Source organism: Apteryx mantelli, chromosome 3 (assembly GCF_036417845.1).
Source record: "Apteryx mantelli isolate bAptMan1 chromosome 3, bAptMan1.hap1, whole genome shotgun sequence".
NCBI lineage: Eukaryota > Metazoa > Chordata > Aves > Apterygiformes > Apterygidae > Apteryx > Apteryx mantelli.
This window is the reverse complement of record NC_089980.1, coordinates 25,790,401-25,818,117: the sequence shown is the minus strand read 5'-3', so window position 1 is coordinate 25,818,117 and position 27,717 is coordinate 25,790,401. Positions and strand designations below refer to the sequence as shown.

Sequence of the window (27,717 nt, the reverse complement as noted above, 5' to 3'; positions counted from 1 at the left end):
AGGATTAAGAGAGAATTTCCCTTATCTTTCAGCTCCCTCTCTTGAGAGAGGAGGTATTTGGGGGTGCAGAGAGGAGGCTTTGTGTAATGTGTGATTTGCTTGGTCATGATCACTGCACAGCTGGGGTTAGGTAAAACAGGTGTGCATGTGGACTTTGTTTAAAATCTGTTTGCTCTTCCTTTCATATGCTTTCTTCCTACTGTTAAGATGAGCAGTGTTTTCATTTTGAGCAAGCTGTATGGTCGCACGGTGCTTTTGAAGGGAAGGACTTCAACGTTCAGCCCTGTCAGGCATAGTTGATGCACAGGGTAATAAAACCCAAAGACTAGTTTGCAAGTGGGACTAGTAGCACTGGAAGTACCCTAGGAAAGGGCAGAATGAGGGCTCAACCTTGACGGCAATGTGGTATTCAGAGACCAGAGGTGCGGCCAATGCGGTAACTGTGGGGTGGATTTTAGGAACATATTGAATGGAAAGGTCAGTTGGTAAAAACCATATGAAATTTCAGTGTGAAACTCATTGATTAGCATAAACTGAAAAATTATGAATCAAGGAAAAAGATGAGGGACTGCTTTTAAGAGGTTGGAGGATGTGAAAGGGGAATGTACATAAATGCTTGTATCAGTTCGTTAAAAACTTAAAGTTTGTGTATTTGTGGATAACTTTTGAGGGAAATCAAGTTTCGATTCGCTGAGAAATTATGGAGAGTCTGGGAGATAAAAACAACTTTAAAGAACTTTTACTCTGAAATGAACCTCTTTTTTTTTTTAATATCAGCAAATTGAACATAACCAGGGAGCTGTCATATCTGTTGGTCTTGATGTCAACAAATAAATAAAAAATTGCTGCTTTTTATTTCAGCTTCTCCTGCAGAGCTGATACTGTTCTGGGAGATGGCATAGATTCTCTCCTTTCTGTAATCACTAGCAGAACTACTTGCAAAGTTTTGTTCTGTTTCCCCTGTGGAAAGACACCGATTATGATAGGGTAGTAGGAATACCACAGAGGACATTTTTTGAAGTAAATTTAGTTGCAAAGAATTAACTGAAACCAGGGAGTCTGATAAGTTTTTCAGAACCTGTCATCTGAAACACAGTTCATGCCCTTTTTTGTCTTTTTTTTTTAAACTTTTTTAAAATTGCTCCAGATGAGCTGCATGAGAAAATAAAACTGAACTCCAAGAATTTGATGTTTTCAAAAACCTGCTTTGCAAAAGCAGAGCCTTTTTCTAAACAGCAGACGAGCAAGAAAAAACAGTTGCTGAAAAAAGGTAGGAAATCTGTCTCTTTCTGCAGCAATAATACTTTATAAGGAAATTGACAGAGGAATAAATATTAGTAGAAAATTAAATTTAGAAAATTGTAAATTTAGAGCTCTGCCTGTACAGGGATTTTGAACTCTGATGCCCCACAGTAGTTGAGAAAAATTTGATGACTACTAATACCACCCAAGGTCAGGAGTAGCTTTGTGAGATGTATTTATGTGTGCCTTTATCATTTTTGAAACATTTATTCTGGTCACTTGGTCACCGATTCTCATTGCTAAGAAATCTGTGGGTACTTAAAACCTGCCATCTGTCATAGCTAATACATTCACTGCTGGTTTCAATAGTTAAAACAGAAAATGACAGTGATTGGCCAAAATATAAGAATTAGGATCAAGAATTGTGTGAAATAGCAGAAAGCTTCAGCTACAGATTTCCGGAATTATTATTAAAAAATGAAAAGGGAGCAGTCCTATTATCCTAGGCAGTGGTTACATCAGTTCTCACAAGTGAAAGGAGGTTTGCAGCTGTGGAGCATTTTTGAGAAAAGCCAAGTTTCTATCAGAGAAGGGGAATGGGTTCCCTTATCTAATGTGTCTCAGAGAATCCCTGAAACCTGAAATAAATATAGCATTCCTCTTGGCTTCCTATCGCAGGGTGTCTCATGCCGTGCTGTACACACTGCTAGCTTCTGTAAACCATGTCCAACTAGTGTGTGGCCTGGAGAGCGGCAGCTGCTGTTCCTGTTGCACACCAGCACAGTGTGCTGGGGCTGCCGTCTTGCCACAAGTCCTGCCAGGCTTTTTCTCCTTCCACTACCTGTGCTGCTAGTGAGAGGAGCTGGACAGATCTTGGCGAAGTGCTAGATTTGAGGCTGTGGAGCTCTGAGGATCAGGAATCCAAAAGTGGTGGATGGGGAGGAGCTGAAATTTGCCTACATCTATCTGAAACTAGAAACCACAATTTACGTTGCAGGGTGCTGGCTGATGCTGGAGGTGGGAGGGAAGGGTGGCATGCAAAATCATTAAAGGGAAATATGAAACAAGATTAGTTCCAAGAATGATTCCCCAGGACTTCACCAGTAACCCCTCTCAGCCTGGTACTTTCCATTCAACTCTACTCAACGTTTCCCCTTGTGCTTGCACTTAGTCCACATTGCAGTTCTCCTAAATTCTAGTCTAGCTCCAGCATTGCTAGTAATTTCCATTTCAGGCACTCCACTAAAGTCCAACTAGGGAAATGCTGGGAAGGCCTGGAGTGAGTTACAAGGACAGGTAACCTTTTCTGTAGGAGAGAGATGTCCTGACTGCAGGTGGATACATAGCTTCCCTGTTTCACATCCAGCTCCACAGGTAGCTCCTGGAGTATAGGTTGTCTTTTGAATACGCTGGCTGTCTTCCAGGCAATCCAAAGCTGCACTGAAATTGGTATGTAAGCATGCTCAGTTTCAAACCTCTCTGCTATCCTAATCCTTGCTCTAGAGTGGTTGTACTTGAAGTTGCAGCACCATAGCCATTTAAATGATTCTTTCCCTCTGAAATTGTTTGTGAAAATGAAGGAACTGGGTTAGTAACATACTATTTCTGCCCCAAGGAGAAACAAGAAGTGAAATAATATTTTACTTAAAAAAGACTTGTTGTTCACAAGCATTGTTTCCCCATCTTCCTCCTGATTTGTTCAGAGCTGCTGCGATTGTTCAAGACATCCCAGTTCTCCAGGTGCTAAACAACTGTGCTGCCTATGGCATCACCGAATGAGTCAGACAGGATAGGCTGAAAGGACTTTTGTTTAGACTCATATCCTGATAAGCAGAAGAAACTGAAAAGGATATTGTGAAAAGGTACAGAATAAGGTTTTAAGGCTTTGTCTTATTTAATTTCCATTGCATGGGGAAGGGGGTGGAACTCAGGACTGGCAGGGGTTTGGTGGGCAATGGTATCTAGTATCCCTTGTGGCTACAGCACTAGGTCATTGGATTCATTTTGAGCTGAAATGTTTGTGTTTTTGCCTTTACTGCTTCAACCAGGAGGATATTCTAGAACCTGAGATGCTTTATTAGGTGCCTGCTTTTATTTTCTAACGTAAATGTATTCATATTCAGTTTTATCCTCATATTCAATGTTACCTTTGCATTTACATACCACTCTTCATGGTTTATGGCAGATGGCAACCATATCCTCTCTCTCAGCCTTCATTTTGCTGCACTAAATAAGCTGTGCTCTTTTAACCCCCTAAAATAGATTGTCCCTTTCCTTGACCATGCTAGTTAGTCATTTCTGAATGTGCTGGTTTAACAACTTTTCTATGAAGAAGGGTGGCCATAGGGGATGGCTGAACCTGTGGACACGAATATCTGTTTGATAATTGCTTGCTTTTTGTGTGATTGCATCATATTGGGAATGAATGCTCAGTGTGTGCTGTTGAATATAGTTGCATCTTTCTCTTCCTCACTAGTCATTACCATATGATGAGCCCTTTCATTGATCTTATTAGCTCACTCCTTTTTAATGACAATTCTTTCCGGTTTTTGTCTCATCAGTGCACTTGCTTTTGTGCCAAAATCATTAAAGGGAAATATGAAACAAGATTAGTTCCAAGAATGATTTCCCCAGGACTTCACCAGTAACACCTCTCAGCCCGGTACTTTCTATTCAACTCTACTCAGTGCTGTTTCCTTTGGTGCTTGCACTTTGCCCATGTTGCAGTTCTCCTAAATTCTAGTCTAGCTCCAACACTGCCAGTAATTTCCATTTCAGGCATTTCGCTAAAGTTTATTATTTGGTATCTGTTCTAATACATTTCCTTAGCCCAGAAAATCAAGCATTTCACAAAAGGCAGGTATCAGCTGTCAGCACAAAGCTCGCACTTCATCCCACTTTGTCTTTAGCTATACTTTTCTTCACACTCTTTTTCTCAGGTACCTTTAAGGTGAATGTAGCAGGCCTGTGTTTTCCTGGATTACAACTTTTCTCTGCCCTTTTCTGAAATAGGGAACACTTCTAAGAAATGGAAAAATTACAGTAGCTTTTCTTCAGTCATTTGGTATCATGTTTACTATCAAAACTGCAATTCCATGTGCCACATCTTTCAATTTTCCAGTCTCTGGGATTTGAATGCACTACAGCTCTTGACTTTTACCACTATTTCATTTGTGGTAATTTTCAGTTGTCATTCCCATTATTTATCTTGCCTCCCCTCCACAATTCATATGAGGAAAAACAATAACAAGCTGATAAACAGTATCAGTTATATTTACTTAATGGTGACCCTCATTGAACACAATGTAGAAGGACTCGTTTTAGCTTTTACCAAGTCAAATTCCCCTTGAATAGCCTCGGCTTAAGCTGTATGAAAATGGTTTTACCACTGCATGGGTTGCTTAGAGATTGCCAATGCTTGGACTGAGATCCTCTCTCGGTTTAAAGTGCTGGATAAGCACCCCTCTCAAAAGCCTATTTGTACGTTGCTACTTTCACTCCTCTGACTGGTTACTAAAATAACTGGGAAGTCTGGATTTCTGAGTTCTGTGCTTAAATCTACCAGTGATTGATGCGTGACCTTAAGCAAGTCACTTTACACAGCTATTGGTGCATGAACATTTTAGTGTAAAGCCTTCAGGATTATGTGGCACCTGAACTCCTCAGCTGAGAAGTGCATTATGTCTTACTGCTCTCTGCCCGCATCGTCCTCCTGGCTGTACCTCCTTGTCCACAGATCACAGCGGTCTGATCTGCAGTTTGGGGGCCTTTCATTTTCCCTTGGCTTCACTTTTGAGCACCACTCACTGCTGCGCTGGTTAAATGCTCCAGTCCCTGTGTTGGGTGAACACGGGCAGGTGCAGAGGATTAGGGTGATAGATATGTCCTGTAAGTCATCCTGGCTGGCTCCCAGGCCTATCCCCATCTAGGAAAAACAAGAGCCATAATCTGTCCGCACACCCTGCAAGTGAATGCTGCTCCAGCACAGGCTCGCAGTCACTCTGCATGAAACAGGATCTTCTGCTTCGTGAAGGATGGTATATTTTAAAATGTCATCTGTAATCACACAGGGTTGCAAAGAACCGTCTACGTTTTAAGAAACATACAGTCTAAATAGCAGTACCTTTTAATAATGCTGGCTGGAAATTCTCGCTAAGCCTAGCCTGGCACAGGCGGGCTCCCCCGTGTATTGAGTTACAGCATGCGTCTGTCTGCAGTGATGCACCACCTTTAGCACTTACAGACTAAAGGAAAAAAAGCGAACGGGGGCACTCGTTTAGTAAGTCAAGAGTTGAGTCACAGTAAATGAGCAGGTAAGCCAGACATGAATATACACCTATAAGGAAAGTATATGGTTACTATTGCAACATGAAGCACAGGGCTTTGTTCCATTTAATAATAAGCAGAGAATCGATGTGCTTTTGAAGTTGCACAACCGCAAACGGCCCTTGCTTTGCACCTTCTTTCACCTCGGCTCTGTTTTTTTTGTAACTGCTCTACAGTTACCTAACTCATCCTGACTTAACTTTGGCAAAAGCCCTACAGCCATTTGGGTGCCATTCAGTCTGCTGCTTGCCCGCGGGAAAGGAAACGGGCTCGAACGCGTTTTGAGGCGGAAAGGGCCCTTTCGGCCTCCTTGCCGCCTTCGCGCCGTACCCCGGCGGTTGGGGGGGGGAGGTCGCGCCCCCGGGGCAGCCGTTAGCGGGGCTCGCGGGGGGGGGCGGGGCCCGCGAGGGCGGGGGGCGGGGCGGCAGGGCCGCGCTGGCAGCCCATAGGCTGCGGGCGGGGGGGTGGGGCGGGGCAGGCGCCGCGCGGGGGCGGGGCGGTGCCGCGCTGGGCTCCCTCGGCTTGGAGCGGGCGCGGGAGGCCCCGGCAGCGGCCCGGCCCGCGCCCTCCGCGGCGAGCAGGTACCGGCGGCGGCAGCCGCGCCTCCCCCTCCGCCTCCCGCCGGGGGGCGGGGCGGGCGCGGCACCGGCGGCCTCCTCCCCCCTCCCCCCGCCGGGGCGGCGATGGGGGCGGGGTGCCAGCCGCGGTGCCCAGGGAGGGGGGCGGCCGTTGGGCGAGACCGTTGGGGCCGTTGGGAGGGTCGCGAGGCGCGCGGGGCCGAGGCGGTGGCACTGGCGGGCGGCAGCCGCCTGGCAGCGGGCCGCGGCCGGGTCCTGGCGCCGACCGTGAGCCCCAGCGGCCCGGCTGCGCTGGGCTCGGGTTTCTCTTCGGCAGTTGAGGTTAAACGGAGAGGTTCAGAACCCAAAGGGTTGTTTCTTGCTCCCCCATAAAATCTGGCGCGCTGGTTTGGTTTATCTCATTTTGCATCTTGCTCTGTGTATCGTCGTATAACATAAAATAGCGTAAGCGACGTAGCTGATGCGCTCGCGCCAGCCTTTTGGAGTCGAGGTGTAATTTCATCTTACTGGAATGTCACCGTGTGCCCGACCCCGGCGAGGGAGGAAACGGCGGCTGCGGCTGCGGGAGCCCCCACGGCCGTTTGCCCTGCTGAGCTTCCTCTAGGGTTTCATTCTGAGAACCAGTGTGTAGTAGTGTTTGCACAGTATCTTTGCTGCCTTTTCTTCCTGCTGGAGGAGGAAATGAATGAAAGTTTAAACTAACACAGGCAATGGTGATAGCTCTGAAACCAAAACTCGTTTAAACTTTGAACTTCTCCAAGCACCGCTATGTTTGCAAGAAGGCTCCACGCTCTGGCTGAGAAACCAGTCTTGAGTGTGTCTATATTCACACGATGCATCTCTTGTACTGCAAATTTTACAGAACAAGCAGACAGTTTATATGTAAGAGTCTTGTTCTGTGAAGTGTTTAGTTCTCCTTCTTGCTTAGAAGTTTTTAAGATCATAGGTAGCCCATTATACAAGTTTTTGTCAAAAATAACATTGCATTTGTGACAAGTTCTGCCATCAAAGCTCTAGTGAAGTTGTATTTTATTACTTAACCTCTGTTAACCTTTGCAAGTGTTTGTTACAGCAGTTGCAGGAAAATTTTATATTTAGGTTTTAAGATAAGATTTCAAATTACAAAACCTGAAGTATATTAAAAAAATTGGATCCCTTATTGTAAGGCTAACTTTATTTTTTAATATGTAGAGGTACCATTCACATTCTCTGTAACGTGTGGATGTTGGGAAACCTGTGCTTGTTCTTCAGTCTTGCAAACATGAGTGCTTGTGCATCTGATGACTCCTTCAAGTTTTCTTAATTTTTTTTTTCAGTGATATTTCTTTCTTTCATTTTCAGACTGCATTCAGTTACAGCAACGCATGACTGGCACATAGTAAGTATGGTACTTGCTGCAACACAATACTACACTTAGTGGTACCATGGTTTGGCATTACTGTGGAAAGGAAAATTCTGTCATTTCTGTCATTGAATTTCTCTTACTGTTTTCTACTGTCTTTCTAATCTTCCGATCCTACTAACATCATCTGTTTTGTAGGGAAATCAGTACTCTTCTGGAACTTATTCCAGAAGATAGGGAACGAGACCTAGCGGAATGTCTCTAAGTCTGTATACTGCAGGTACTATTAGTACCTGAGGCAGTTGTATTTTCGCTCTGTCTTTCTGTCTGTCCTTTTTTCTGAAACTGTTTTTAGCCTTTGGTTTTCCCTTTGCCTTTCCAGGTATGCTTGCATCATGTTAACAGGTTGCGATGTTCTTATATTTGAGCTTGCTATCTCCAGAGGTAGTCATGGGTGCAGAACATGTAGTCGCATTGACATTGTGTAGTTCAGTAGTGTGTCACAATAAGATAATATATTTCTAGATCTGAATTAAAATCTCACAGTGTATGGGTGTACCAGCTTGGGTCAGGAGGTAATGGCACTCGTGTAAACATTTGTAGCCATTCTTTACAGTGGTGGGTGGGCATATTTGTCATTGCACTTGGGTATTCGTGTTGTCCACCCAACAACCTGGGTTGTTTCCCTGCCTGCTTTGCTAGTTTGTGTTGAATTCTTTTCCTTTGCATGACAGATTGCGTTCTCCCCTCTGGCCCTACAAAGTAAAAGATGCCCTGGATCCTTGCAAAAGGACAGATCCTGTTCTGTTTAGTCCGCTACTCTGTCCACAACTGTCTTTTTTGTATTAATTTTCAAATACCCTGCTGATTTCTAGTCCCCAAAACTTTTCATGATCACACCTTATGAATCGCCCATCTTCTTGTTTTCCATCTGCTCAGCAAGCTCTGACTACTTTTCATTGAGTTTCTTTTGTTTCTTCACTGTTGTACTAGCAGAGCTGTGAAAAAAGCGCTGTGAATTCCTTTCTTGTATTTTTTCTGACTTAACAGATTCAACTATCATCTCTTCTATACACATGCTTATTTGTTCTAGCTTTCTTTGAGCATTTGTTGAGAGTTTCCAGTGTGTTACCTGTGAAAAACTGTTGTGGATTCATGTGTCTTACAAAGTTTTTTGGTTTTTATTTTTCCCTGCAGCCTCTGAACTAGTAACAGATGGTACCAAGTTTATTTCACTGTTGCCATAAAAAAGAGAGAAAATTAGTGATTTAGTAGTCTATTAAACTGTCCATGATAAAAGAAAGTCATTGCTGTCATGTTTATGGTGATTATAAAGTCATTCAAAATGTAAACTCTAACTTGTCCTTACTGGATGAAAATAATAATTGAAATAATTAGTGATCCTATTGGCTGTATTGGATCCAAGGATGCCTAAACCAATGTAATTTGTTAATGCTGTGGGAAGAAATAGTCCTGTCCTTCCACAGTGACATCCTCCTTCTTGTGCCAGCACATGCATTAGTCCAGCTGCAGTGGATTGAGGAAGTAAACTACTTGGAAAAATACAACCCTTTTTCATCTAGATCTGTTTTCCAAGTTGAGAACAGTGAACTGCGCATGATGTAGAAGGAGAGGAAATTTTTATTTACTTATTTCAAGATTAACATCCCTAATCCGTTGTTAAAATATCTTTTTTTATTAGCATGTAGATTGTGTGAGGTTCCAAAATAATGCGGCAAATTTATTTTGGGAAATATTAGAATAAGTCCATTAAAATAGCTTTATGCATGTATGATATATAAAACAAATTAAAATAAGTCTCAAAAAAGACTCTACTTACTCTTGTTTTACTGTTCACTTACTGTATATGGATTAAACTCAAAAATGCCTTGAAGCTCCATAAATTTTTTCTCTGTCAGGCAGACTGGCTAAACAATTTCCTGAGTTAAGAGCACTGCGTAGCAATCTCCAGAATACAAATTTTAACATGTTTAGTAGAAGCACTGCTTTTACTCTGAGAATGGTGTATATAATCGTGGAAGTTCAAGATACAGAATTTAGGTTTTTTAGCTGAAAGGTGTAGTCTCTGGTAATTTGGTAATGTCAATTTTAATTAAGAATAGCATTCTGCTCTGTTTCTTACTGAATTTGGTCACAGAAATATCTTATCATACAAGTGGTAGCCAGCTCTCCTCTGATCTTAGCATATGAGCTGAAATTAGAATGTAACTTGGCCTGGTTGTTAGAAAATGCGACTAGAATTCTGTAGGACCATTTAATTTTTGTTCTCTCTCCTAGGTTGCTGTAAGGCTTGAAAAGTTGGCTGGAAACACTAGGGTGGAGGTTACAACACTGTGGTGAGTACACTATTTTAAAACACAGAAGGGAGAGGTTGGGAAAGGAGCTGATACAGAATCATGAGTTCAAGAATGAATCACTCAGTGATGAATTGTTTGCAGCTTTGTGTGGGAAGATTAAAGTGATGAGAGTTTGAAAAGAGGAGAAAGCAATAGTTGGTAGCGTGAGTGTTCTTGTTCACAGTGAAGGAAAGAAGAAGTGCTGCGTATGAGGAACAGTACTTGGTACTTCACATTTTCATATAGCTGTAAAACATCACTCTGCCTTCTAGCTGTTGCATTATTGTTTTCCTCATTGCCCAAGTGGAAAAACTGGGAGAAATTTCATGTTTTCCGTTAATACCATGCAAAATGAGTGATGAAGTCAAAACTGGAAGTTGGTTAACCTTGACACAATACTCAATCTACTAGCTTTTACTAATAAATGCATCTTACTAGCTTGTAAAAGTATTACAGTATTCATGTTTTGTATGTTTATTAAAGGAAAAATTTTAACTTCATTGTACATTATGTCTTATCATAGTAGAACTAGTCCTCAATATTTCCAACAAGGTTATTTATTCATTTTTTTGCTCCTGTTAAAGTGGCTTTCTAGAAGATGACCATAGAGGATCTCCCAGAACCTTCCTTAGAAGGAGATTCCCTCGCTGAAAGAGATCCGTTTTTATTCCCAAGCTCAGAATCACCTGTTACTTTTTCTGTTGCTGCAGCACCAATGCCTTCAGACTGTGGTATGTACTTTAACAGACAATGAATCTGTGAAGCTACTTTGACAGACAATAAATTTGAATAATACTTTTAAAGGAAAACTATAAACTCTTAATTTATTCCAAATTTTATTGCTTGTTGAATGAATTCTCTAATGAGTCTTTAAATGAAATTCAAGATGAAGAACCCCCCTCCCTACACTTTTTTCAGTTTACTTACTGTGAACATTTTTAATTATCATCTTTTCCTTTTTACTATTTCTTCTGTATGTGTGGTCAAATGTTTATAGATTGTTTACATCTAAATGTAGAAATACATATTGTGTTATGAGAAAATTCTGTAAAATTGCAACAATTAAGTTCAAATATAGTTAAACATCTACATTATGTTTAAAGTCTGTTATAAGCATAGAGATGCTGTTTCTCTTTGTGCTTTCAGTGTTTAAACAGTATAGGGGAAAATTTCTGTTAAAGGTTAGGTGTTTGGGGTGGTGAGGACTGTGGTGTAGGTTTTAATAGAAAATTGTTGCAAGTGTTGGTGATTGGTGATTTGAAATAATTTTGAATGGTCTTTGTATGTATAAATTACAATCGTATTTAAAACACAGTATGTAATGTCTCTATGGGTAAGGATTTCAATAAGTTGCTAAAATTATAATGCCTTTGAACATTGTGGAAGATGTCAATGGTATCTAGAAACCCTTAAAAATTACTTTCTCTACCTCCATTTTCCCAATGCATTGATTACAATGGTCAGCTATTTTAAGACATAGATACCCCTAGCATAATGTTCTGTCTTTGGTAGACTTAGCGCTCCTGAGACCCATTTGATGAGGTAGCATGGGTTTGGGAACTTAAGAGTTCCAAGTGATACGTACACGTGCATCTTTATACAGTTTTAGTACATGTGCATCTTTATACAGTTTACCCTTATTCTCCTAGCTTTTTTGTCTGTCCTTCTGTCTTATTCTGCCTTAAGTACTTCCATAAGTTATTCCATTCAGCTTTCTTATCCCCTAGAAAAATTTTCCTTTTGTCCGTCTTTAAACATTCCTGTGTTGTGATATCTGCAAATATCGCTACAGTATCACTAATATCTGTCTGATCTATGTCTACCCAGTGAATAAAAAGACTTCCTTTTATAAGAAGTCGCTGTCACATATGAAACAGTAATTTTATTTCTTAGTTTATATAGCTATACTTGTGTGTAACTGCATTTCTCTATAATTTCTTAGTTGGAGTGTGCTGGTCACTTCTTTATAAGAGTGTTTTTAAAACCGTTATGTATGTACCTGTGCATGAGACTAGAGGACAACTAGTGGTGGAATGACCAAGAGTATTTCGTCTGTTGAAGTTTAACCTTCTTCTGCCAAACTCTTCCAGATAAAGATAAAATATACTTTTTATGGAACTTTTTGTTTTAAGAGATTTTCTAAAACATCTCTTTGTTTTGCTCTTACAAACATTGCAGTTGATCAGCTATTAAGTGCTTATGGTTGTTATTAATATATTCTCTTTTTTTTATCCTCACATGCTGGTTGTAAAGGTCTGGTAGAGTTGATTTCTGATATGTATTTTGAAGTTCAGGTTAGTAGCTACAAAGCTTCCTGGCAGAATAATAATCATGCATGTCATGTAAGATCATTAATCTTGTTGGCTGATAGTGGATTTTCTTCATAGCTTTCAGCATGCAATCAGCTGAGGTCCAGGCAGAGGTTAAACATTAGTAGATAAACTAGTAGATCTGTGTCAATGCATGGGACTTAGGTTAAGAAGCCCACATTGTGTAATACAGGGAGATGAATTTTTGTTTTATATATTGTTTTTTTTACAATTTAGATGCAAATCAAAATTCATGCTAAATATCAGTGAAGAGGTCCTCCTTTTTCATTCTTGTTGAATCAAGAAAATGCAGTTAGAGAAACTCTAGATAGCCAAGAAGTGAGCTCCATATGTGCTTTTATTTCTTGATCCAAACTGAAAGTGTAGTGTGCTGTTTTTGAGGAAAGGTTATGATGATTCATCCAGAGGTGGTTTATACCATGTCATACACCCACCCCTGTTTCAGATGTCTGATGCCCTATTTTTACTCAGCTTGTACCTCTGTTCTGAGAGCCTTATGTTTATGATTGATGCAAACTGACATCATATATTAATTTGAAACCTTTTTAAAAGGCAGCTCTGTGATAGCTGCAGTGGGTAAAAGTTCAGTGTTTTCCATTATTCAGTCAGTTGCTGATGAGGGTATGTTCTGCTTCCATTCCTTTTCCTGATAGTCATGGCTATCCAGACATCTTCATATAATTTTGCGGAGTTGGAAGAAATTCAACAAATTTAAAATACAGTATGTGTACACATACACACATGTAAGTAATATGAAATGTCACACTTTAATAATAAAGGGTGTCTTATACCTGTACTTTGGGTTGCCCGATGAAGCTTAAAGTCTTAAAATTCTTTCTGGTCTTGGTTGTTGGTGGCTTAATTTTCAAAGGTGTTTGTTACTTGTAGCTACCACCAGTTTCACGGGGTTTTATTTTATTTTATACATTCATGGGGTTTTATACATTCACGACATTTCTGAAAATAATGCAGGCTATGGAATGCCTTCCTGTATATGTTTTGATATGTTTTATGAAAATTGGGATTGAAAAAGAGGGAAAATGCCTGGTCTGTAGCATACGGAGATATCATGTGCACATTTCATCACTCGATTGAGATTTCAAGAGGCTTGTTTTCGCTTGGGAACACCTTAGAATCAGCAATCTGTGGCTAGCTTGAAGCAAGAGTAAACCTTTTTTAGCATAATCATTGCACATCTCTATTGGTTCTTGCCTAAGCTTTAAATCAGCCTTGCAGTACTGTTATACTGGTTGCTGATACAAAGCTTTTTCCAAAGTGTAAGTAAGACTGTAATGTAAGAGGGGAAAAAAAGACCAGATGTTAAAGAAAGACTTTTCTGAATTAATCAGAGTTCCTAAATTTCCAGTCTGATCAGTAGTAAAGTGAATCTCTCTCCTATTCTTTGCATCTGAGTTTGAAAATTAGATGTATTCTTAGAGCATGTTTGCACTTACAGTGATTCTTTATTTTTTTTTAACAGAGTTTTCCTTCTTTGATCCCAATGATGCAGCATGCCAAGAAATACTTTTCAACCCCAAAACATCAGTTTCTGAACTGTTTGCTATCTTAAGGCAGTGGGTTCCGCAGGTCCAGCAGAACATTGATATTATTGGGAATGAGGTGAGGAGTAAATGAAGATCCTTGAAAGCTTTCAGTGTTAAAGAAATATTATAATAGTGACAATTTTAAAAAACAGTTTATTCAAAAGCAGAACTGATCATAAATGCAGATACTGTTTTTGTCTCTTAGCATGTAGTTACCGATCAACATCTTGTATTCCAAATACTTTCAGTTTTCATTTGGAAAGATGAAGAAGATTGACAAAAATTCAGAACATTTGGATAGGCGGTAAAGACAGAATGTTTCTTCTTAAAGCAGTTATTTGCTTAGATGCCCTCCATCTTGGTATTTCAGTTTCCTACTTAACAGTAATCGTAAAACTCCGATACACAAAGTTACAGTGAAGCCTGACCTTAAGAACAATAGTTCCAAGTAACAAAATATGTTAGGACCCGAAATCTTTTTGGGACTTGCAACAGCCTGTTTTGATAAGACCCTTAGTTTTTTATTGATTCCATCCTACATTCTTATTTTTCCTCTTCTGGATTACAGGCTTTTCTAGATAAGTAGAGATGTGGTAAGCATTCTTCCTACCATAGTGTAATTGGAGGCTTTTTGAAAAAGTGGTTGAGAGATCAAAGAAGTTGGGGGGAGACTTCTTAAGTAATCTATTTTTTTCTGTTGTTCAGTCAAACAGTTAACTTTTCAGCATGTGAAATGTATGTTAGAAGTAACAATATAAGGAAGATTTTAAATCTGTAAACAGTACAGGTTAATGATATCCAGATAACGCTATTTACTGTATTCTGCAGTTCTGCAGTTACAGTGTATTCTGGCAGGCTTCTTTGTTAGCATCCATTCAAACAAATCCATGTGTCAATATAGCTGAAATAACTTACTGAATAATACTTATGTCAGAGATATGCCAGAGCTAAAATGTGATTGTTCTCCCCCACCACAGATCATTAAAAGAGGTTGCAATGTGAATGACAGAGATGGACTGACTGATATGACTCTCTTGCATTACACTTGCAAATCAGGGGCTCACGGTATTGGTAAGTAAAGATGTTAATTCATATACCCTAGTTAATTCACAGAGGTAACTCCCACTATTACAGATTTTTTTTTCTTGCAGTAGGTTTTTTTAGTACATGGTTCTGGTTCTTTTGGTAACATCAGAAAGGAAGATACAGAAGTGTAGCAGTGTTAGGATTGTGGCAGTTAGGAGTACATGGAGTTACAATTGGAAAAAATTATGAGTTACTGGTATTAATGTTGCAACAATATTACTAGCTTAAAATATATATTTAATGTAGCAGAGGCTGCTTCAGACTGAGGTACGAATTGTGAACTGAGCAATCTACAGTTTTCTTAGGTCAACGAAACTAGAACCTTTAGGTGACTGCCTATTCTTTTTATTCACCCTGATCACATCAGAAGAAAACAGAGGAAAAAATCATTTAGGTTTGCGTTATTATGATCATAACTACTGGAAACAACAGCACATTCAGCTGTCTTCTTGAGGACCCCTGCTTTTCTCAGTTGTGCTTTTTTTTTATGCTGATCCTAAACAGGGAATGTGGGTTTGAACTAAGTTTCTGAGTGAGGTCTGGCAGAGGTTAGCTCTTCTGGTGGTGGAAGATCTTCTGTTAAAATAAACTTTAGTATTGTGGAATTTTTTGTCCTGTTTCAAGTACTAATATCCCTGGTTTTTGATGGGTGACATGCTATTTACATTAGAGATAAATAGGTAATGTTATGTAATAGAGTAGTGATTTCAGCTCTTTATGATAAAAGGCAAAGATTTTTGTACCCTAATCCTAACAGCAGAGACATCTTACAGTAATTGGTTTGCTGTAGGCTTTAAGGTTTAAAGTGCATTATATGTGACATGTAAGCATGTGCATATTTTTTGAGATCATTTAAATAAATCTTTAATGCATATTTTACAAAATTTGCTTTGCAGGTGATGTTGAAACTGCCGTAAAATTTGCCACGCAGCTTATTGATTTGGGTGCTGATAGTAGTTTACGCAGCCGCTGGACAAATATGAATGCTTTGCATTATGCTGCTTACTTTGATGTTCCAGAACTTATAAGTGTTATTTTGAAAAATGCAAAGCCAAAAGGTAGGCATTGGTACCTTTGTTTCATGCAGTAGGCTATATTTTGATCTTCTGTTGACCCCAGGTTGTTGTGTAGTGGTCTTTAAGGGCAGGGTTTGTTTATCCATTGTACATAAATAATTTCTAATTTCTTATTCTTTTCATCAGCTTCATTGGTACATTTTCTCTTAGTCTGAATTTTTGTGGTGAATGTACTGACTCTATTGCTGTTTTTTAAAATTGAGAATCTGAGATCAAAGGCTTTGTACAAAATGAGAGAGAAGCATATGACAGAGCAGAAGGGAAACAGGTAAATTCTAAGTAGTTGATTGAGGAATAAGAGAATGGATGCAGAAAACTGAAGATGTAACTTTCTGGTAAATTCTCAGGGTTTTTAAGATAACCTAATCTTTGAGAAGTACATTTGAAATACAGGGAGAAAGGTAAAGGAAAGGTGGAGATTTGGCAACAACAGATAACTGACTGGTGGCTGAAGCAATTTTGACATGGTCATTTTTCTCACACCTCACCTATCCACTTTTTAAAAACAAAATGTATAGAAGGTCATGTCTAGGGAACAGCTTGATTTTAGTGTTTGGCATAAATGAATACATATATGTCTTTGAAAATGATGATATGAAGGGTTGGTTGTTGAAGTCGTCTTTACAGTAATGCAAATGGAAATACAGAAATGATGGTGAACCAGAAAATTAGAAAAACATTTGTTCCTAATTTGGGCTGGATATCAACACCAGTAAGCACATTTTAATACTAAAACTGTACAATTATTTGTTTGTTCTGCTGAACATCCTTCTGCTTGTGCCATTTTGCAAAATGGTTAATGCCCTTTTTTGTCTAGCCATAACTAAAGACTTGATCTCAAAACTCTGAAAAGCAGTTTTTTATTCACAGTTTGAAATTCTGCTGTTTATCAAAATAGGTTTTTTGGAGTACACATGGCTTGCTTACCATGTCTTGAATCATTGTGGAGGTAATTGTTAAACAAAGCTGCTATTGACTTCACTTTCTTAAGAGGTAACAACTGTAGGTTGGTAACAGAAGAAAAAATATGATTGCACAATAGCAAACCCACATCAAATTTCAATAGTCCGGTTTTCATGACTCGCACCAGCAGAATACGTCTTCTTTCAGATCTCATTTGCACTTGTTGTTCTCATCTTCTCCTGTGCAGTGCCTCCAGGAAGGGCAGGGATTTGCTCAGAATTTGAAGGAAACTAATCTGGTCAAATGCCTTGCCAGCTGGCAACTCCTGGATAAGTAACTAGAACAGATAATTATTTTTATCTCAAAAAATATATAAAATAGTTTGCTCTGAGTGTGGCATTAAAACATCTGGTTGTTTGAATTAATAGAATAATCTTCAATAGAATAATCTTAATCTTCATCAGGCAGTTTGCAGAGTGGGGAGGATATATATAGAAGGCAAATACACCTTGGATGGATCCATACTGAACTGGAGAAAAAATAGTTGTTAATGAATATGTAACTTTCGAGCCAGTGGTTTACTGATTCAGAGACACCCATCATCAGACAGCTAGTACCACAGTTCTTTCCTTTTGATATACTGCCTATTTCCTATATGAAGTTCTGCAGTTAAATTTTTTTATGCAGCTTTACTCCTCAGTTGTTAGAATAGAGAGCTAGTTTGATCTTAGATTTTTAATGTTTTTAAAAATAAAAATCATTGGACCTTGTGGAATGAGAAATGTTGCATAGTGCTATTAGACATTGACTGTAACCCATATGGATTGTTAATGACAAACTACTGCTGCATATTAAGTTCCCCTCAGATAGTTTGGAGGTAGTTATTCACTTAACACAATTAAATGGATTACCTGACTAAGATGCTAAATAAATTTAGTGTTTCATCTATATGTTTCTTTCTGTCACCTGTATTATGCAACTTAGACCTATAAAATTGCTATAGACGATAGTGTTCAAAAACTCCAAGCATGGAGCTTGCAAGTCTGAGGAAGTCACAGTAGTCTTTTTTTTTTTAAATAAATCTACAGACATCAACGACTTTTTAAAATAAAGGATAGTGAGTATGTGCAGCTGTTGCTGACTCAGTAGCTGATGTTAGTTATTGATCAATATTTCTGCAAATCAGTTCATACATGTGTAGAAAATACCCAGTTGATATATATATATATATATATGTGTAGAAAATACCCAGTTGAAATACCTTATCGAATATGGAAATTTCAGTGCTTGTATACCGTTAGATGGCTTCTACCCAGTTTTAAGCTGGTAATGGTCTTTTGACATTTTATGTATAAAGGGATCTTCTGCATTCGTAGCTGAGGTAGTGATAACATCATGCGAATGCAGTATTTTATCATGTATGAGCCAATTAATTTTAGAATTACTAAATTGGTGTTCATATTGGTGCAATTTTAAGACTGTCAAAACTTGATCCAAAGTTTGTTATCTTTGATCTCTTTAGATCCACAGTATGTCTTTATCAGTATGTATGAAGTTGATATATGTAGAAATATATCTTCTATATCAGTATAACTCTGTAAGACTGTTGATGATGTAGGAATATACTTTGTTTATCACTTTGTGAGAAGGGGTGTAGTGTCTTTTTGGGACAGAGACTGTGACTGGAAAATACTAAGAGACTGTACAGCCTAGAGGTGGAAAGTTTTATGTTCCTGGCCAGTATTTTAAATTTGAACATTATTGCTAATGTTTGTAGGCTTTTGGTGTGTATATGAAATCAAGCAAGCTGAAGCATATTTTGGGGGGAAACGTATCAATCAATGGAAACGTATAATAAGTTGTTTCAGTCAAATGCAGTACTGCATTTTCCAAACCATCAGTCCAAGACCCTTCTTGGTGTAGTTCTTTGAAAACAGGAATTTTAAAAATTGCCAGTACTTACTTCATTCTTGGCCATTAGTAATAAAGGTAGTGTAAAGCAGAGGTAGAATCAGTTTCCCCTTGCCCCACTCCCTGCTCACAAAGGGAAAGGACTGGTTGAAAATTCATCTTATTTTATATAGATGATATAAATATAATCTGAAATGTTTTTAATTTACACACAAGTATACAGTTGCTAACTTTTTAATTTTACCACAGTAGATGGGGCATTCTGCTAAGCAACAATTTTGCAGTTAAGTCACCAGTATTATAAAATGAGTGAAAGTAGATGCTCATCTTCTGGATTAGTTTATGGTATGAATAAACAGAGAGAGTAAGGGTTGATGTTCTAGGCAGAATCACTTCTCATCTGCATTCAGTTTATAATTAATGGTGCCTCTGTATATACATTAACAGAAAATATAAACATAAATGTCCTGTGAAGGAATAAGTAGCATGAAACTTTCAAGTAACAGACTTACATCCCTCACATATGATGTTTAATTGCAGATGTGGATGCCACCTGCAGTGACTTTGATTTTGGAACAGCTTTGCATATTGCTGCATTTAACCTATGTACAGGATCTGTCAAGTGTTTACTGGAACATGGAGCAAATCCTGCCTTTAGGGTAAGGTGTTAGACTGCAGATACAGCAAAAGGCTAATAATTAATTGGTTTAATTATCTGGGAAAGAACAACTGGAAGAGTGGAACACTCTGTTCAGGGTTTTAGTTAGCTAAAAATGTGTTATGCAGAGTGCCTCCAAAAAATTATTTGTAATTTGTAGTGGATGATTTTGTCTGCTGTGTCATATTTTTGTGTTAAAGTTTGTATTTCTATGTCATGGTCCAGCTAATTAATTTAAATAGCTGTCAAGATGCTCTTTCATTTGTTGCCTGAACTTTCAATTGTTAATACTCCTTTGTGTCTTGCAACACAGAGCTGGACCTTTCAGAAATACAGGAGTGCAGTCTTTGACCTCCAGAAATGCAGTAGTAATCTCAGTCTTAGTGTGAATAACCGATAATGAAGAAACATTAACTGCTCCGCTTACTAACCAAATAGTGGGCCTGAGTTGTAGTGTAAGATGCTGCTATTTGTGTCTAGTCACAAATCTTGTTTGATTTTTGTAGTGTAGGCAGTATTTCAATTCTCCATTTCAAATTCAATCTTTTTAATGAGAAATTATAACTGCTTTCATGGTACTTAAAAGTTCTTACTTTATGTACCAGCGATGAAGTGAAATCTTCTGGAACATCATGTTTCAGCCACTTCTGCATGCTATTCGGTGAAGACTTCTTTGAAAATCCTGTTTGTCATCCTTGCCCCATTAGGATGTGTTCATGTGCATGTTTCAAACTGTATGGCACCTGTATTTTTAAGAGTCTGTTGTTACAGGAAATACTGCACTGTGATTCCATAGACATTCTGATGTGGCATAAAGCATTGAAAAAAGCAATCCTGTACCGCTGCCCACTCTTGCCTGTTTTTTCTTGCCTCTGCTCTGCCCCCTACCTTGTGTTGACCCTAAGGTTTGCAGGGCACCTGGTGAACTGGATTGCAGGACTGGTCTGACACAAACCATAGCTGCTGTGATGATTGCAAACTCCATAACAAACACCCCACCCAACCTTAACCCAGCCATATCCTATTTTTAAGGTACACTGACTTAAATGAGGCTGTCCTTTTGCTTACAGAATGGCTGTAGATTTGTAAAGAATGGTAGGTGTTTAAATCTTCAATACTGCGATAAAACTCTGACCAGAGGCAGAGTATATAGTTTGCTTATTTGAGGACAGCAGCGTAAAAGTGCTGAATCAGGATTATAATTTTCCAGGACTGACACAGGGAGATTTTATAGGGGGCCCAGAAAAGGTCTATTTTTAAGTAAAAAGAAATGTATATTATCATGTTGTCTGTCATTTGCTCTTCTTTTTGAGCACCCAGCAATTTCCAAATACAATGGGGCAGTTCAGACAAATTTGGAAGAGTTTGAGATAATTATGTTTCCTCAAACTTTGTAAAAATTGGAAGATGGCAAAAGATCTTTACTAAGGCTTTCACCAGTGAAAGTGTAAGTAGAACTTTCCATTGTAGCAGCTGGACAGCCAAACAGTGTATTTATGGCACTTGAGTTAGGCTTAACCCCCAACCAGCCAGAGCTCTGCTGCCTCTGGCCTCAGGCAAGCGTCACGTGGGATGTATGGGGCACTGCAGTTACTGCTCTGTGGGAAGGGGAAGAGTTTGGAAACTAAGGACTCTTTGTCCTCATGGAATTCATTCTCATGGCATAGCCTGTATCTAAATAAACATGAACAACTTTATTCAAGTATTTATTTGAGACACCATCTTTATTTGTATATTCTATAGATGCTATATGTATTAATGAAAGTGTATCTTACATTTGGAATAAGCCTCACCAAAGCTTAAACTATGCACTGGGGAAAGGTAAATTCTTTGGGAAGTGTTAACACTACTTTTTAAATTGGTATTAGAGACTAGAATTCTTTCTTACTTTTCTGAATCTGTGTTCAGGTACACAGATATAAACTTCTTTTTCTAATGTGTCCTGCATACTAATGATGTTCTTAAGATTAAAAATGTTGAGGACTTAGCACTTTTGAAATTAAGATGCTGTAGATGTTTATATGTCTAATATTTGGCACCCATATTTGAAAACAAGTTTTTATACTTGTTTATATTCTATGGAAAATATCCAATGAAGATGATTTAAAACGTCATAAACTGCTATTTTTTTGCCTAATCAGGTTTATATTTTCACAGCATTAAATCCTGTCCTGTGTTACATTTCTACAGAATGACAAAGGGCAGATTCCAGCCGATGTGGTTCCTGATCCAGTAGATATGCCACTGGAAATGGCAGATGCAGCAGCCAGTGCAAAAGAAATCAAACAGATATTGCTGGATGCAGTGCCTCTCTCATGTGACATCTCCAAAGCCATGATTCCAAACTATGATCATATCACAGGCAAGGCCATGCTTTTATCGCTTGGCCTGAAACTGGGAGATCGCGTTATTATTGCAGGACAGAAGGTATGATGAGTAAATTGATGCTACCCTCATAAATTTGTGGACAGTAAATTTATTTGACTCTTTGGAAACATATTTAAAATTTGAAGGTCTAAAACACTTTCTGGAGGGTATGAACTCTGGAGGGCAGTAAGGATCTGGTTACAGAAAGCCTTATAGTAGGAATGGTTATGTGTTAAAGTCTTTCACTACTATCAAAAGCTGTTTTGGCAGCTAAGGTTTGCATTTTGTTCTGCAAATAGTTTTTTAACAGCCTATTACAATATGTAAGCATGGCTTAGTTTTTATTAACATTTTGGGTGTCACTCCAAAATGATGGTAAAATTTACAGATCACCTTGTGAGTTGCCCAGCTTTCGACGTTACAAGGATGCCTTCGTGAATTACCCTTGTTAGTTCCAGAAGGCAGTAAAAGAGAAAACTTAATCCTGCTTAGCCTGTAGTAACCCAATTTCACTGGTGCAATGCAGCTAAAATCTTTGAAGCAGCACTGTGCCAAAGGGATTGTTATATGGTTCTGCAGAAGTATTAATATGGGTCTAGCTCAAAATTTGAATAGCTTTTAAGAAGCTAACTTGCTAATGCATATTTAAAAAAATGTATTTGAAAAATGTCACACTGGTATTATTACAGTTAGTATTCACACCTTTTATTTGCTTTAAAAGCATGACTTTGAAATGATTAAGAGTGCTAGTATTTTTTTTTCTTGAAGATTTCAGATATATTGCTGGCAAGTATCGAAGGCATTTGCAAGCAAAATTTTATGTTTGAGTAGCAATGTGTACCTTTAAGCATTTTTTTCTAATATAACTTCAGGTTTGTACTTACTGCAATTAAAGTGAACTCCACCGAGAGTCCAAAGCAGCCTCCATTATGTATTGTCATTTGGTGTATTCTTTAAATAGGGTCAGGAAAAGGGAAGCAATCACTAGCTATGCAGAAGGCAAACTGGAATATGTACAGAAAACTGCTTGTTCTATAAAGACAGTAACATGTCCATGGAAATTTCATTTACAGAAAACCATTGCACAATGAAAGCAAGGGGAGCTGATAATAATGTAGCTACAAGTTAATAAAGGCCTTATAGCAAGAAGGAGAAGTACTTTTGTGTATTTTTCCTCCAAGAAAGAGCCTTTAGTATCTCTGTACTTTCATGTGCTTGCTGTGTGTTAGTGAAGTTTTGTGGGTTTGGTGACTTTTTTTTTTTTTGAGAATATGCTATACCAGTGTTTCCTCCTCCCCATTCACACCCATAGATGTGTGCAGGGTGGAGCAAATGTGAGAGCAGGATGATCAAAATGGTACCCAGTTCTTCACCTTGGATCACTTCCTGCTTCTGGAGAATACAGAAACTAGAAGGAGGGCACTGGAACAGCAGCGCTGAGCAGGGTTTATGGATCCCTATTCTCTTTCCTGCTTCTGCAGTCTCCTGACATACAGCCTTAAGGCAGCTGGAATGAGAGCCAAGCATAGTAGATGCTGGAGGGAAAATGGAGTTGGGTAGTACTTTCCTCTCCCGATTCCTACTTCAGCTGTCATTCTAGTTGTTTTATAGGGTAGAAAACTATATAAGCAGGGGTGTGTATGTACGTGATTTGGGGTCGCTCAGCTTCAGCTGCTCCTACTATGCTAGATTATATGTTATCTGAATGGAGACTCAGTGAAATGAGGTTGCAGGGAAGCCAGTAGCTGGGAGAAAACTCTTTTCTCTGGTTTCTACCATACTTCCCGTGTCCTAGATGTGACATGATAGGGGATTGTAGCAACTTTTGAAAGAAAGGAGCAGGGGAGTTTGGAGCCCCAGCTTTACTGTCTGCTCCTCCAGTTGAAGGTGTCTGCTGGTCCATTCCCTTTGCTCAGGAAGTGCTCTTTGGCTGGTGCCTGGAGTGCAGAGCAATCTGGTGGGCCACTTGGCCTAGCCTCCGCAGGCTGATTTCCATCTGTGGCTTGGTAGCCAAAAAGCCTGGGTATAGACATACCTGCCTGTAACAAGTAAGCTTAAAGGAGATCTTCAGAGTAAAAGAAAAGTAGGCTCTGGGTCATGTTTTTTCTTTAGAGAACATTAAGAAAGCATAGCTGAAAGGTTTTGTACTAAACAAAAAAATGTTTTCTCTCTGCTTATTCTTTTTCCAAAGGCTGGATTAGACAGTAAAATCATAGTAAAAAAATGAACTAATAATATTAAGGCCACATGAGATAGTGAAAATTGAGCAACTGAAAGATGAAAAGCTTTTGTTAGTAAAACTAATTTAAAAATCAGATAAAAAAGTTAATTTAAATCAATTTTAAATGCATCTCTGTTAGTTATTTCTCCTACATTTGGTTGAAGTGTGTGAGCTTGTAATGTATGTTTGTGGAGACTGAGGTCCACCAGCAAGACTGGTCTGTCTTGATTTTCTTGATTTACTTATCTGTTCAGAGTCTACATAATATATATTAAAACAGCAACAAAATATATAAAACATTTATTGTATTTTTAAATTTTGTTTAATCATAAGGAGGGAGTAAAAGACTTAAGGTTTTCATTGAAAAAGTTTCATAAATCTTCCCTGAAGGCAGTGCTTACTCTTTAACCTCTGTGCTCTGTGTGTGCGTGCGTGCGTGTGTGTGTGTTTATAAATATATTTACAGAATTTTAAATCTAGTATTTCTATGGAATCTCCAGTTCAGCAAGATGTTAAGTCATGTTTCCCTAAGTATTTTTATGGAAGACAGTGAAAATAAAACTTCAGGTTAGGCATATATATACTGCTGCACCTTGCTGATTTGGAGTTGTATTGTGCAATGGTGCTTACTGTCTAATTCTTGTCTGTTAGGAGAGCTGTCAATAAGCACTGCTTTTGTTCAATATAAAATTTACACAGAAGCACTAGTATGTCTTGGAAAATGCATTAGCAAATGCATTGAAAGGAAGGAAGGTCGGTAATCAGGAGATTGTTATATTTGCATTTCTCTTTCTGTTTTGATCAAAAGTTTGGAGGTGACTTGTTGTCTTCCTCATAATCTATGCTACGTTCTTGTGAGCAATACTTGTTTAACAAAGTTGTTCTACATTGATGCTTTTCGCTTTAGGTTGGTACATTAAGATTTTGTGGCACAACTGAATTTGCCAGTGGCCAGTGGGCTGGCATAGAACTGGATGAACCAGAAGGAAAGAACAATGGAAGTGTTGGAAAAGTCCAGTACTTCAAGTGTGCACCAAAACGCGGTATAATCTTTATATTTTTTAGAAGTTTTACATTTTTTTTATCATCACCTGAATTTTGAAAAATGTGTATGAGAAGATATGACCCCTTTGGAAGAATAAGTACAGATAACTAATTCTGATGCTTTTCTTTGTAGTGTTTAGTTTGTTTTATTGATTCTTTTAACTATTCCTAATTTTTTGGCTGTTTACAAAAAAACAAGCCAACCAACCAGCCACAATTTCTGGTAATTCCTTGAAACTGAGATAATAACCCTTCCTGTTTTTCTGTCTGTGTCGTTGAAGCTGTATGTTTTTGTTGTAACAGTAATCGCAATGTTTCTTTACTTGCTTTGCCTTCTTTTTTAAGAGAGATTCATGTATGTAGTTGCTTTTTAACTTCCAGCTTGAGCCTCAAAGAATTTCATCTGGTTGTCTTTGGTTTATAAAATTCAGATGTATACATTATTTTTATTGATATTTCATTAACACTCGTAATACACAAGATCTTGTGTTTTGTAACAGTGGAGACTGAATGCTACCTTTGGGATAAAAAGGAGATTTTAATAGATAGTTTTACTGACTTTCTGAATTGCTTTGGTCCAGTTGCTTCATATACCTTTTGGTTTCACTGCTCAGTTTGAGCTACATTACAGGTGCTTTGGCAGCACAACAACTATGGTCATGGCTAGAAAAAATACCTAGATTAATTGATCTAAGAGATAGTAGCCAAAGTTTTGTCATGTTAATATTGTCCCTGGTTCTTTTCTGGCACATACAATTTTCTCTCCAGGTATTTTTGCACCTCTTTCTAAAATAAGCAAGGCTTCCGATCACAAAAAAAGCTCAGTACGAAGTTCTTCCATGCGGTCTTCACCTTTGGTTAAATCCAAGAAAATAGATGTGACACACGTAACTTCCAAAGTGAATTCTGGTGAGTATTTTCTTGAATGTTGAGACAGGATAGAGAGATACTCATCTTCAAGAATTAGCACCAGTCCTGTAAATCTTGGCATTAAAATACTTGCTTGGAATTAGTTCATCGCTTGGTATGAGAAGGTAATAAGATATTTAGTAACTAAATGTTCTCATTAATGGAAGTCAACTAACCTTTAAATTGTTACTGCTAGGATGTTGTGTATAGTTGTTTAGTGCTTCACAGGAGCAGCCTCCTCGCACAATTACAGTCTGAATTTTCTGTTTTATGTTACTTGCTTTACAAGATGGGTATGCTATGCCCGTTTCTGTCTTCCTCAGTAACTCTGCATAAGCAGGTAACTCTGCTCAGGTCAGGTACATGGTCAAACAAACCTTTGACCAGTTCTGCTAAAATTATGATGCTCTGAGTCTCAGCCATAGTGAAGCTGAGCCAGGGAAACTGTCAGCTTGTTCTGAGATGTTAATTATGGTGATTTGATATACTGTGAGGGGTCTTTATATACTGTATGAAAAAAGTTCACTGCAGCATTTGTTCTCAACCCTTTAAAGTCATTTCTGACTGGCTGTGATATCAGTCAAATGTCTAAAACTGTGGTTTCATTTATTAAGATCTTCCTGAGTAACTTGAAAGATCTCACTGAGATCAGTGAAAATGTGCACATTTACCTGTATATAACTTTCTGTATAGAAAATGATTAAATTAAATTTATTTTCTGGCAAAATAACCAAGGAGCTATTTGATCGATTGTGTTCTATCTGCTAATCAATTTATCTGAGTGAAATCAGAGGCAAATTAGAAGAAAACAGATGTCCTTGTAATAAGGTCTCAGTCTACTGATTGGAGTTGTAGGCTCAATCCCTGGCTCTGTTTCAGCCTCTTAGTAATTTATTCAAATTACTAAATCCTTCTGTTTATTAGTTCCCTGCTTGCCTAGTAAGAATGATGCATCTTTTCTCATCTGTTCAGATTGTAAGGTGTTTGGAGTATTGACTCTTTCCTGCTGTGTGCGTGTACAGTGCCCACCATGCATCATTTGGCCCTGTGTCTGGCTGGCTAAATAATAATGTCATTAAATATATTACATTAGCATTCATTTTGCGTTTTGAATCCTGCTTTGATGACTCATACTAAGGCAGCACAGCTTAAGGGATGAAAGGATATATATGCATTCTCAACAAGTTTGCTTAAGTGCCCTAAAACGTTCCACTCTTTACCAGCAATATGCAACATAAAGAAATAACGTGACAGGCCGGCAGAAGAGGTGCATAATACATTTTGGCAACATTTTGGGGGATTTATGTAACTCTTCGCTATATAGATTGAGAGAGAAGTAAGCCTTAATTGTGTATTTACAAATAGCGCAAGAGTTGAGCTATTTATAAACCAATGTCCTGCAAAAAATGCTTCTCAGAATAATTAGCTTGTTCGCAGTGCTGCTCAGGAGCAGATCTAAACTGATTTTTCTGTTAAATATTTTCAGTGTTTGATCCAGTTTATTGTGAACTGTATAGAAATTGTTAAACTAATGGAAAGGAGTGTTTCCATTGTCGCAGACAGTGTGTTCAGGATAGTTCAATGATAAACCACCTTTTCTGTCACAAAGGCGCACGACTGTCTTTGTAAATTTAAAACATTTGATACTTGTTTTAGGTAAAAATCAGAGCGAGTTATGCATCATCTATCCAACAGAGCTTACGTCCAAACCCAGTTATCTTCAAGCTGCCATTTGTAAGATGTTCTTGTGCTGAAAGGCCCATTAGAGTTAATGTGCCAGGCTGATTCACTGGCTGCAGTGGGAGGATAAAGCAAAATTTTGT

General features: G+C 38.5%; 1 protein-coding gene across 2 annotated transcripts in view; it reads left to right on the top strand.

The window, feature by feature from the left end:
- Positions 1-6,074: 6,074 nt before the first annotated feature.
- Positions 6,075-27,717, top strand: part of CLIP4 (CAP-Gly domain containing linker protein family member 4) — a 33,941-nt gene continuing 12,298 nt past the window's right edge. The window contains exons 1-11 of one of the 2 annotated variants that reach the window (XM_067292966.1): positions 6,075-6,149; positions 7,488-7,524; positions 9,787-9,845; positions 10,430-10,576; positions 13,656-13,795; positions 14,697-14,790; positions 15,702-15,863; positions 19,236-19,354; positions 21,544-21,780; positions 24,849-24,984; positions 25,754-25,894. In XM_067292966.1, coding sequence (XP_067149067.1) covers positions 10,444-10,576; positions 13,656-13,795; positions 14,697-14,790; positions 15,702-15,863; positions 19,236-19,354; positions 21,544-21,780; positions 24,849-24,984; positions 25,754-25,894 — 1,162 coding nt within the window. In that variant the 5' untranslated portion in view covers positions 6,075-6,149; positions 7,488-7,524; positions 9,787-9,845; positions 10,430-10,443. Of the gene's footprint in view, positions 6,150-7,487; positions 7,525-9,786; positions 9,846-10,429; positions 10,577-13,655; positions 13,796-13,945; positions 14,024-14,696; positions 14,791-15,701; positions 15,864-19,235; positions 19,355-21,543; positions 21,781-24,848; positions 24,985-25,753; positions 25,895-27,717 lie in introns of those variants that run through there. The other variant, XM_013949921.2, reaches the window with a different exon arrangement.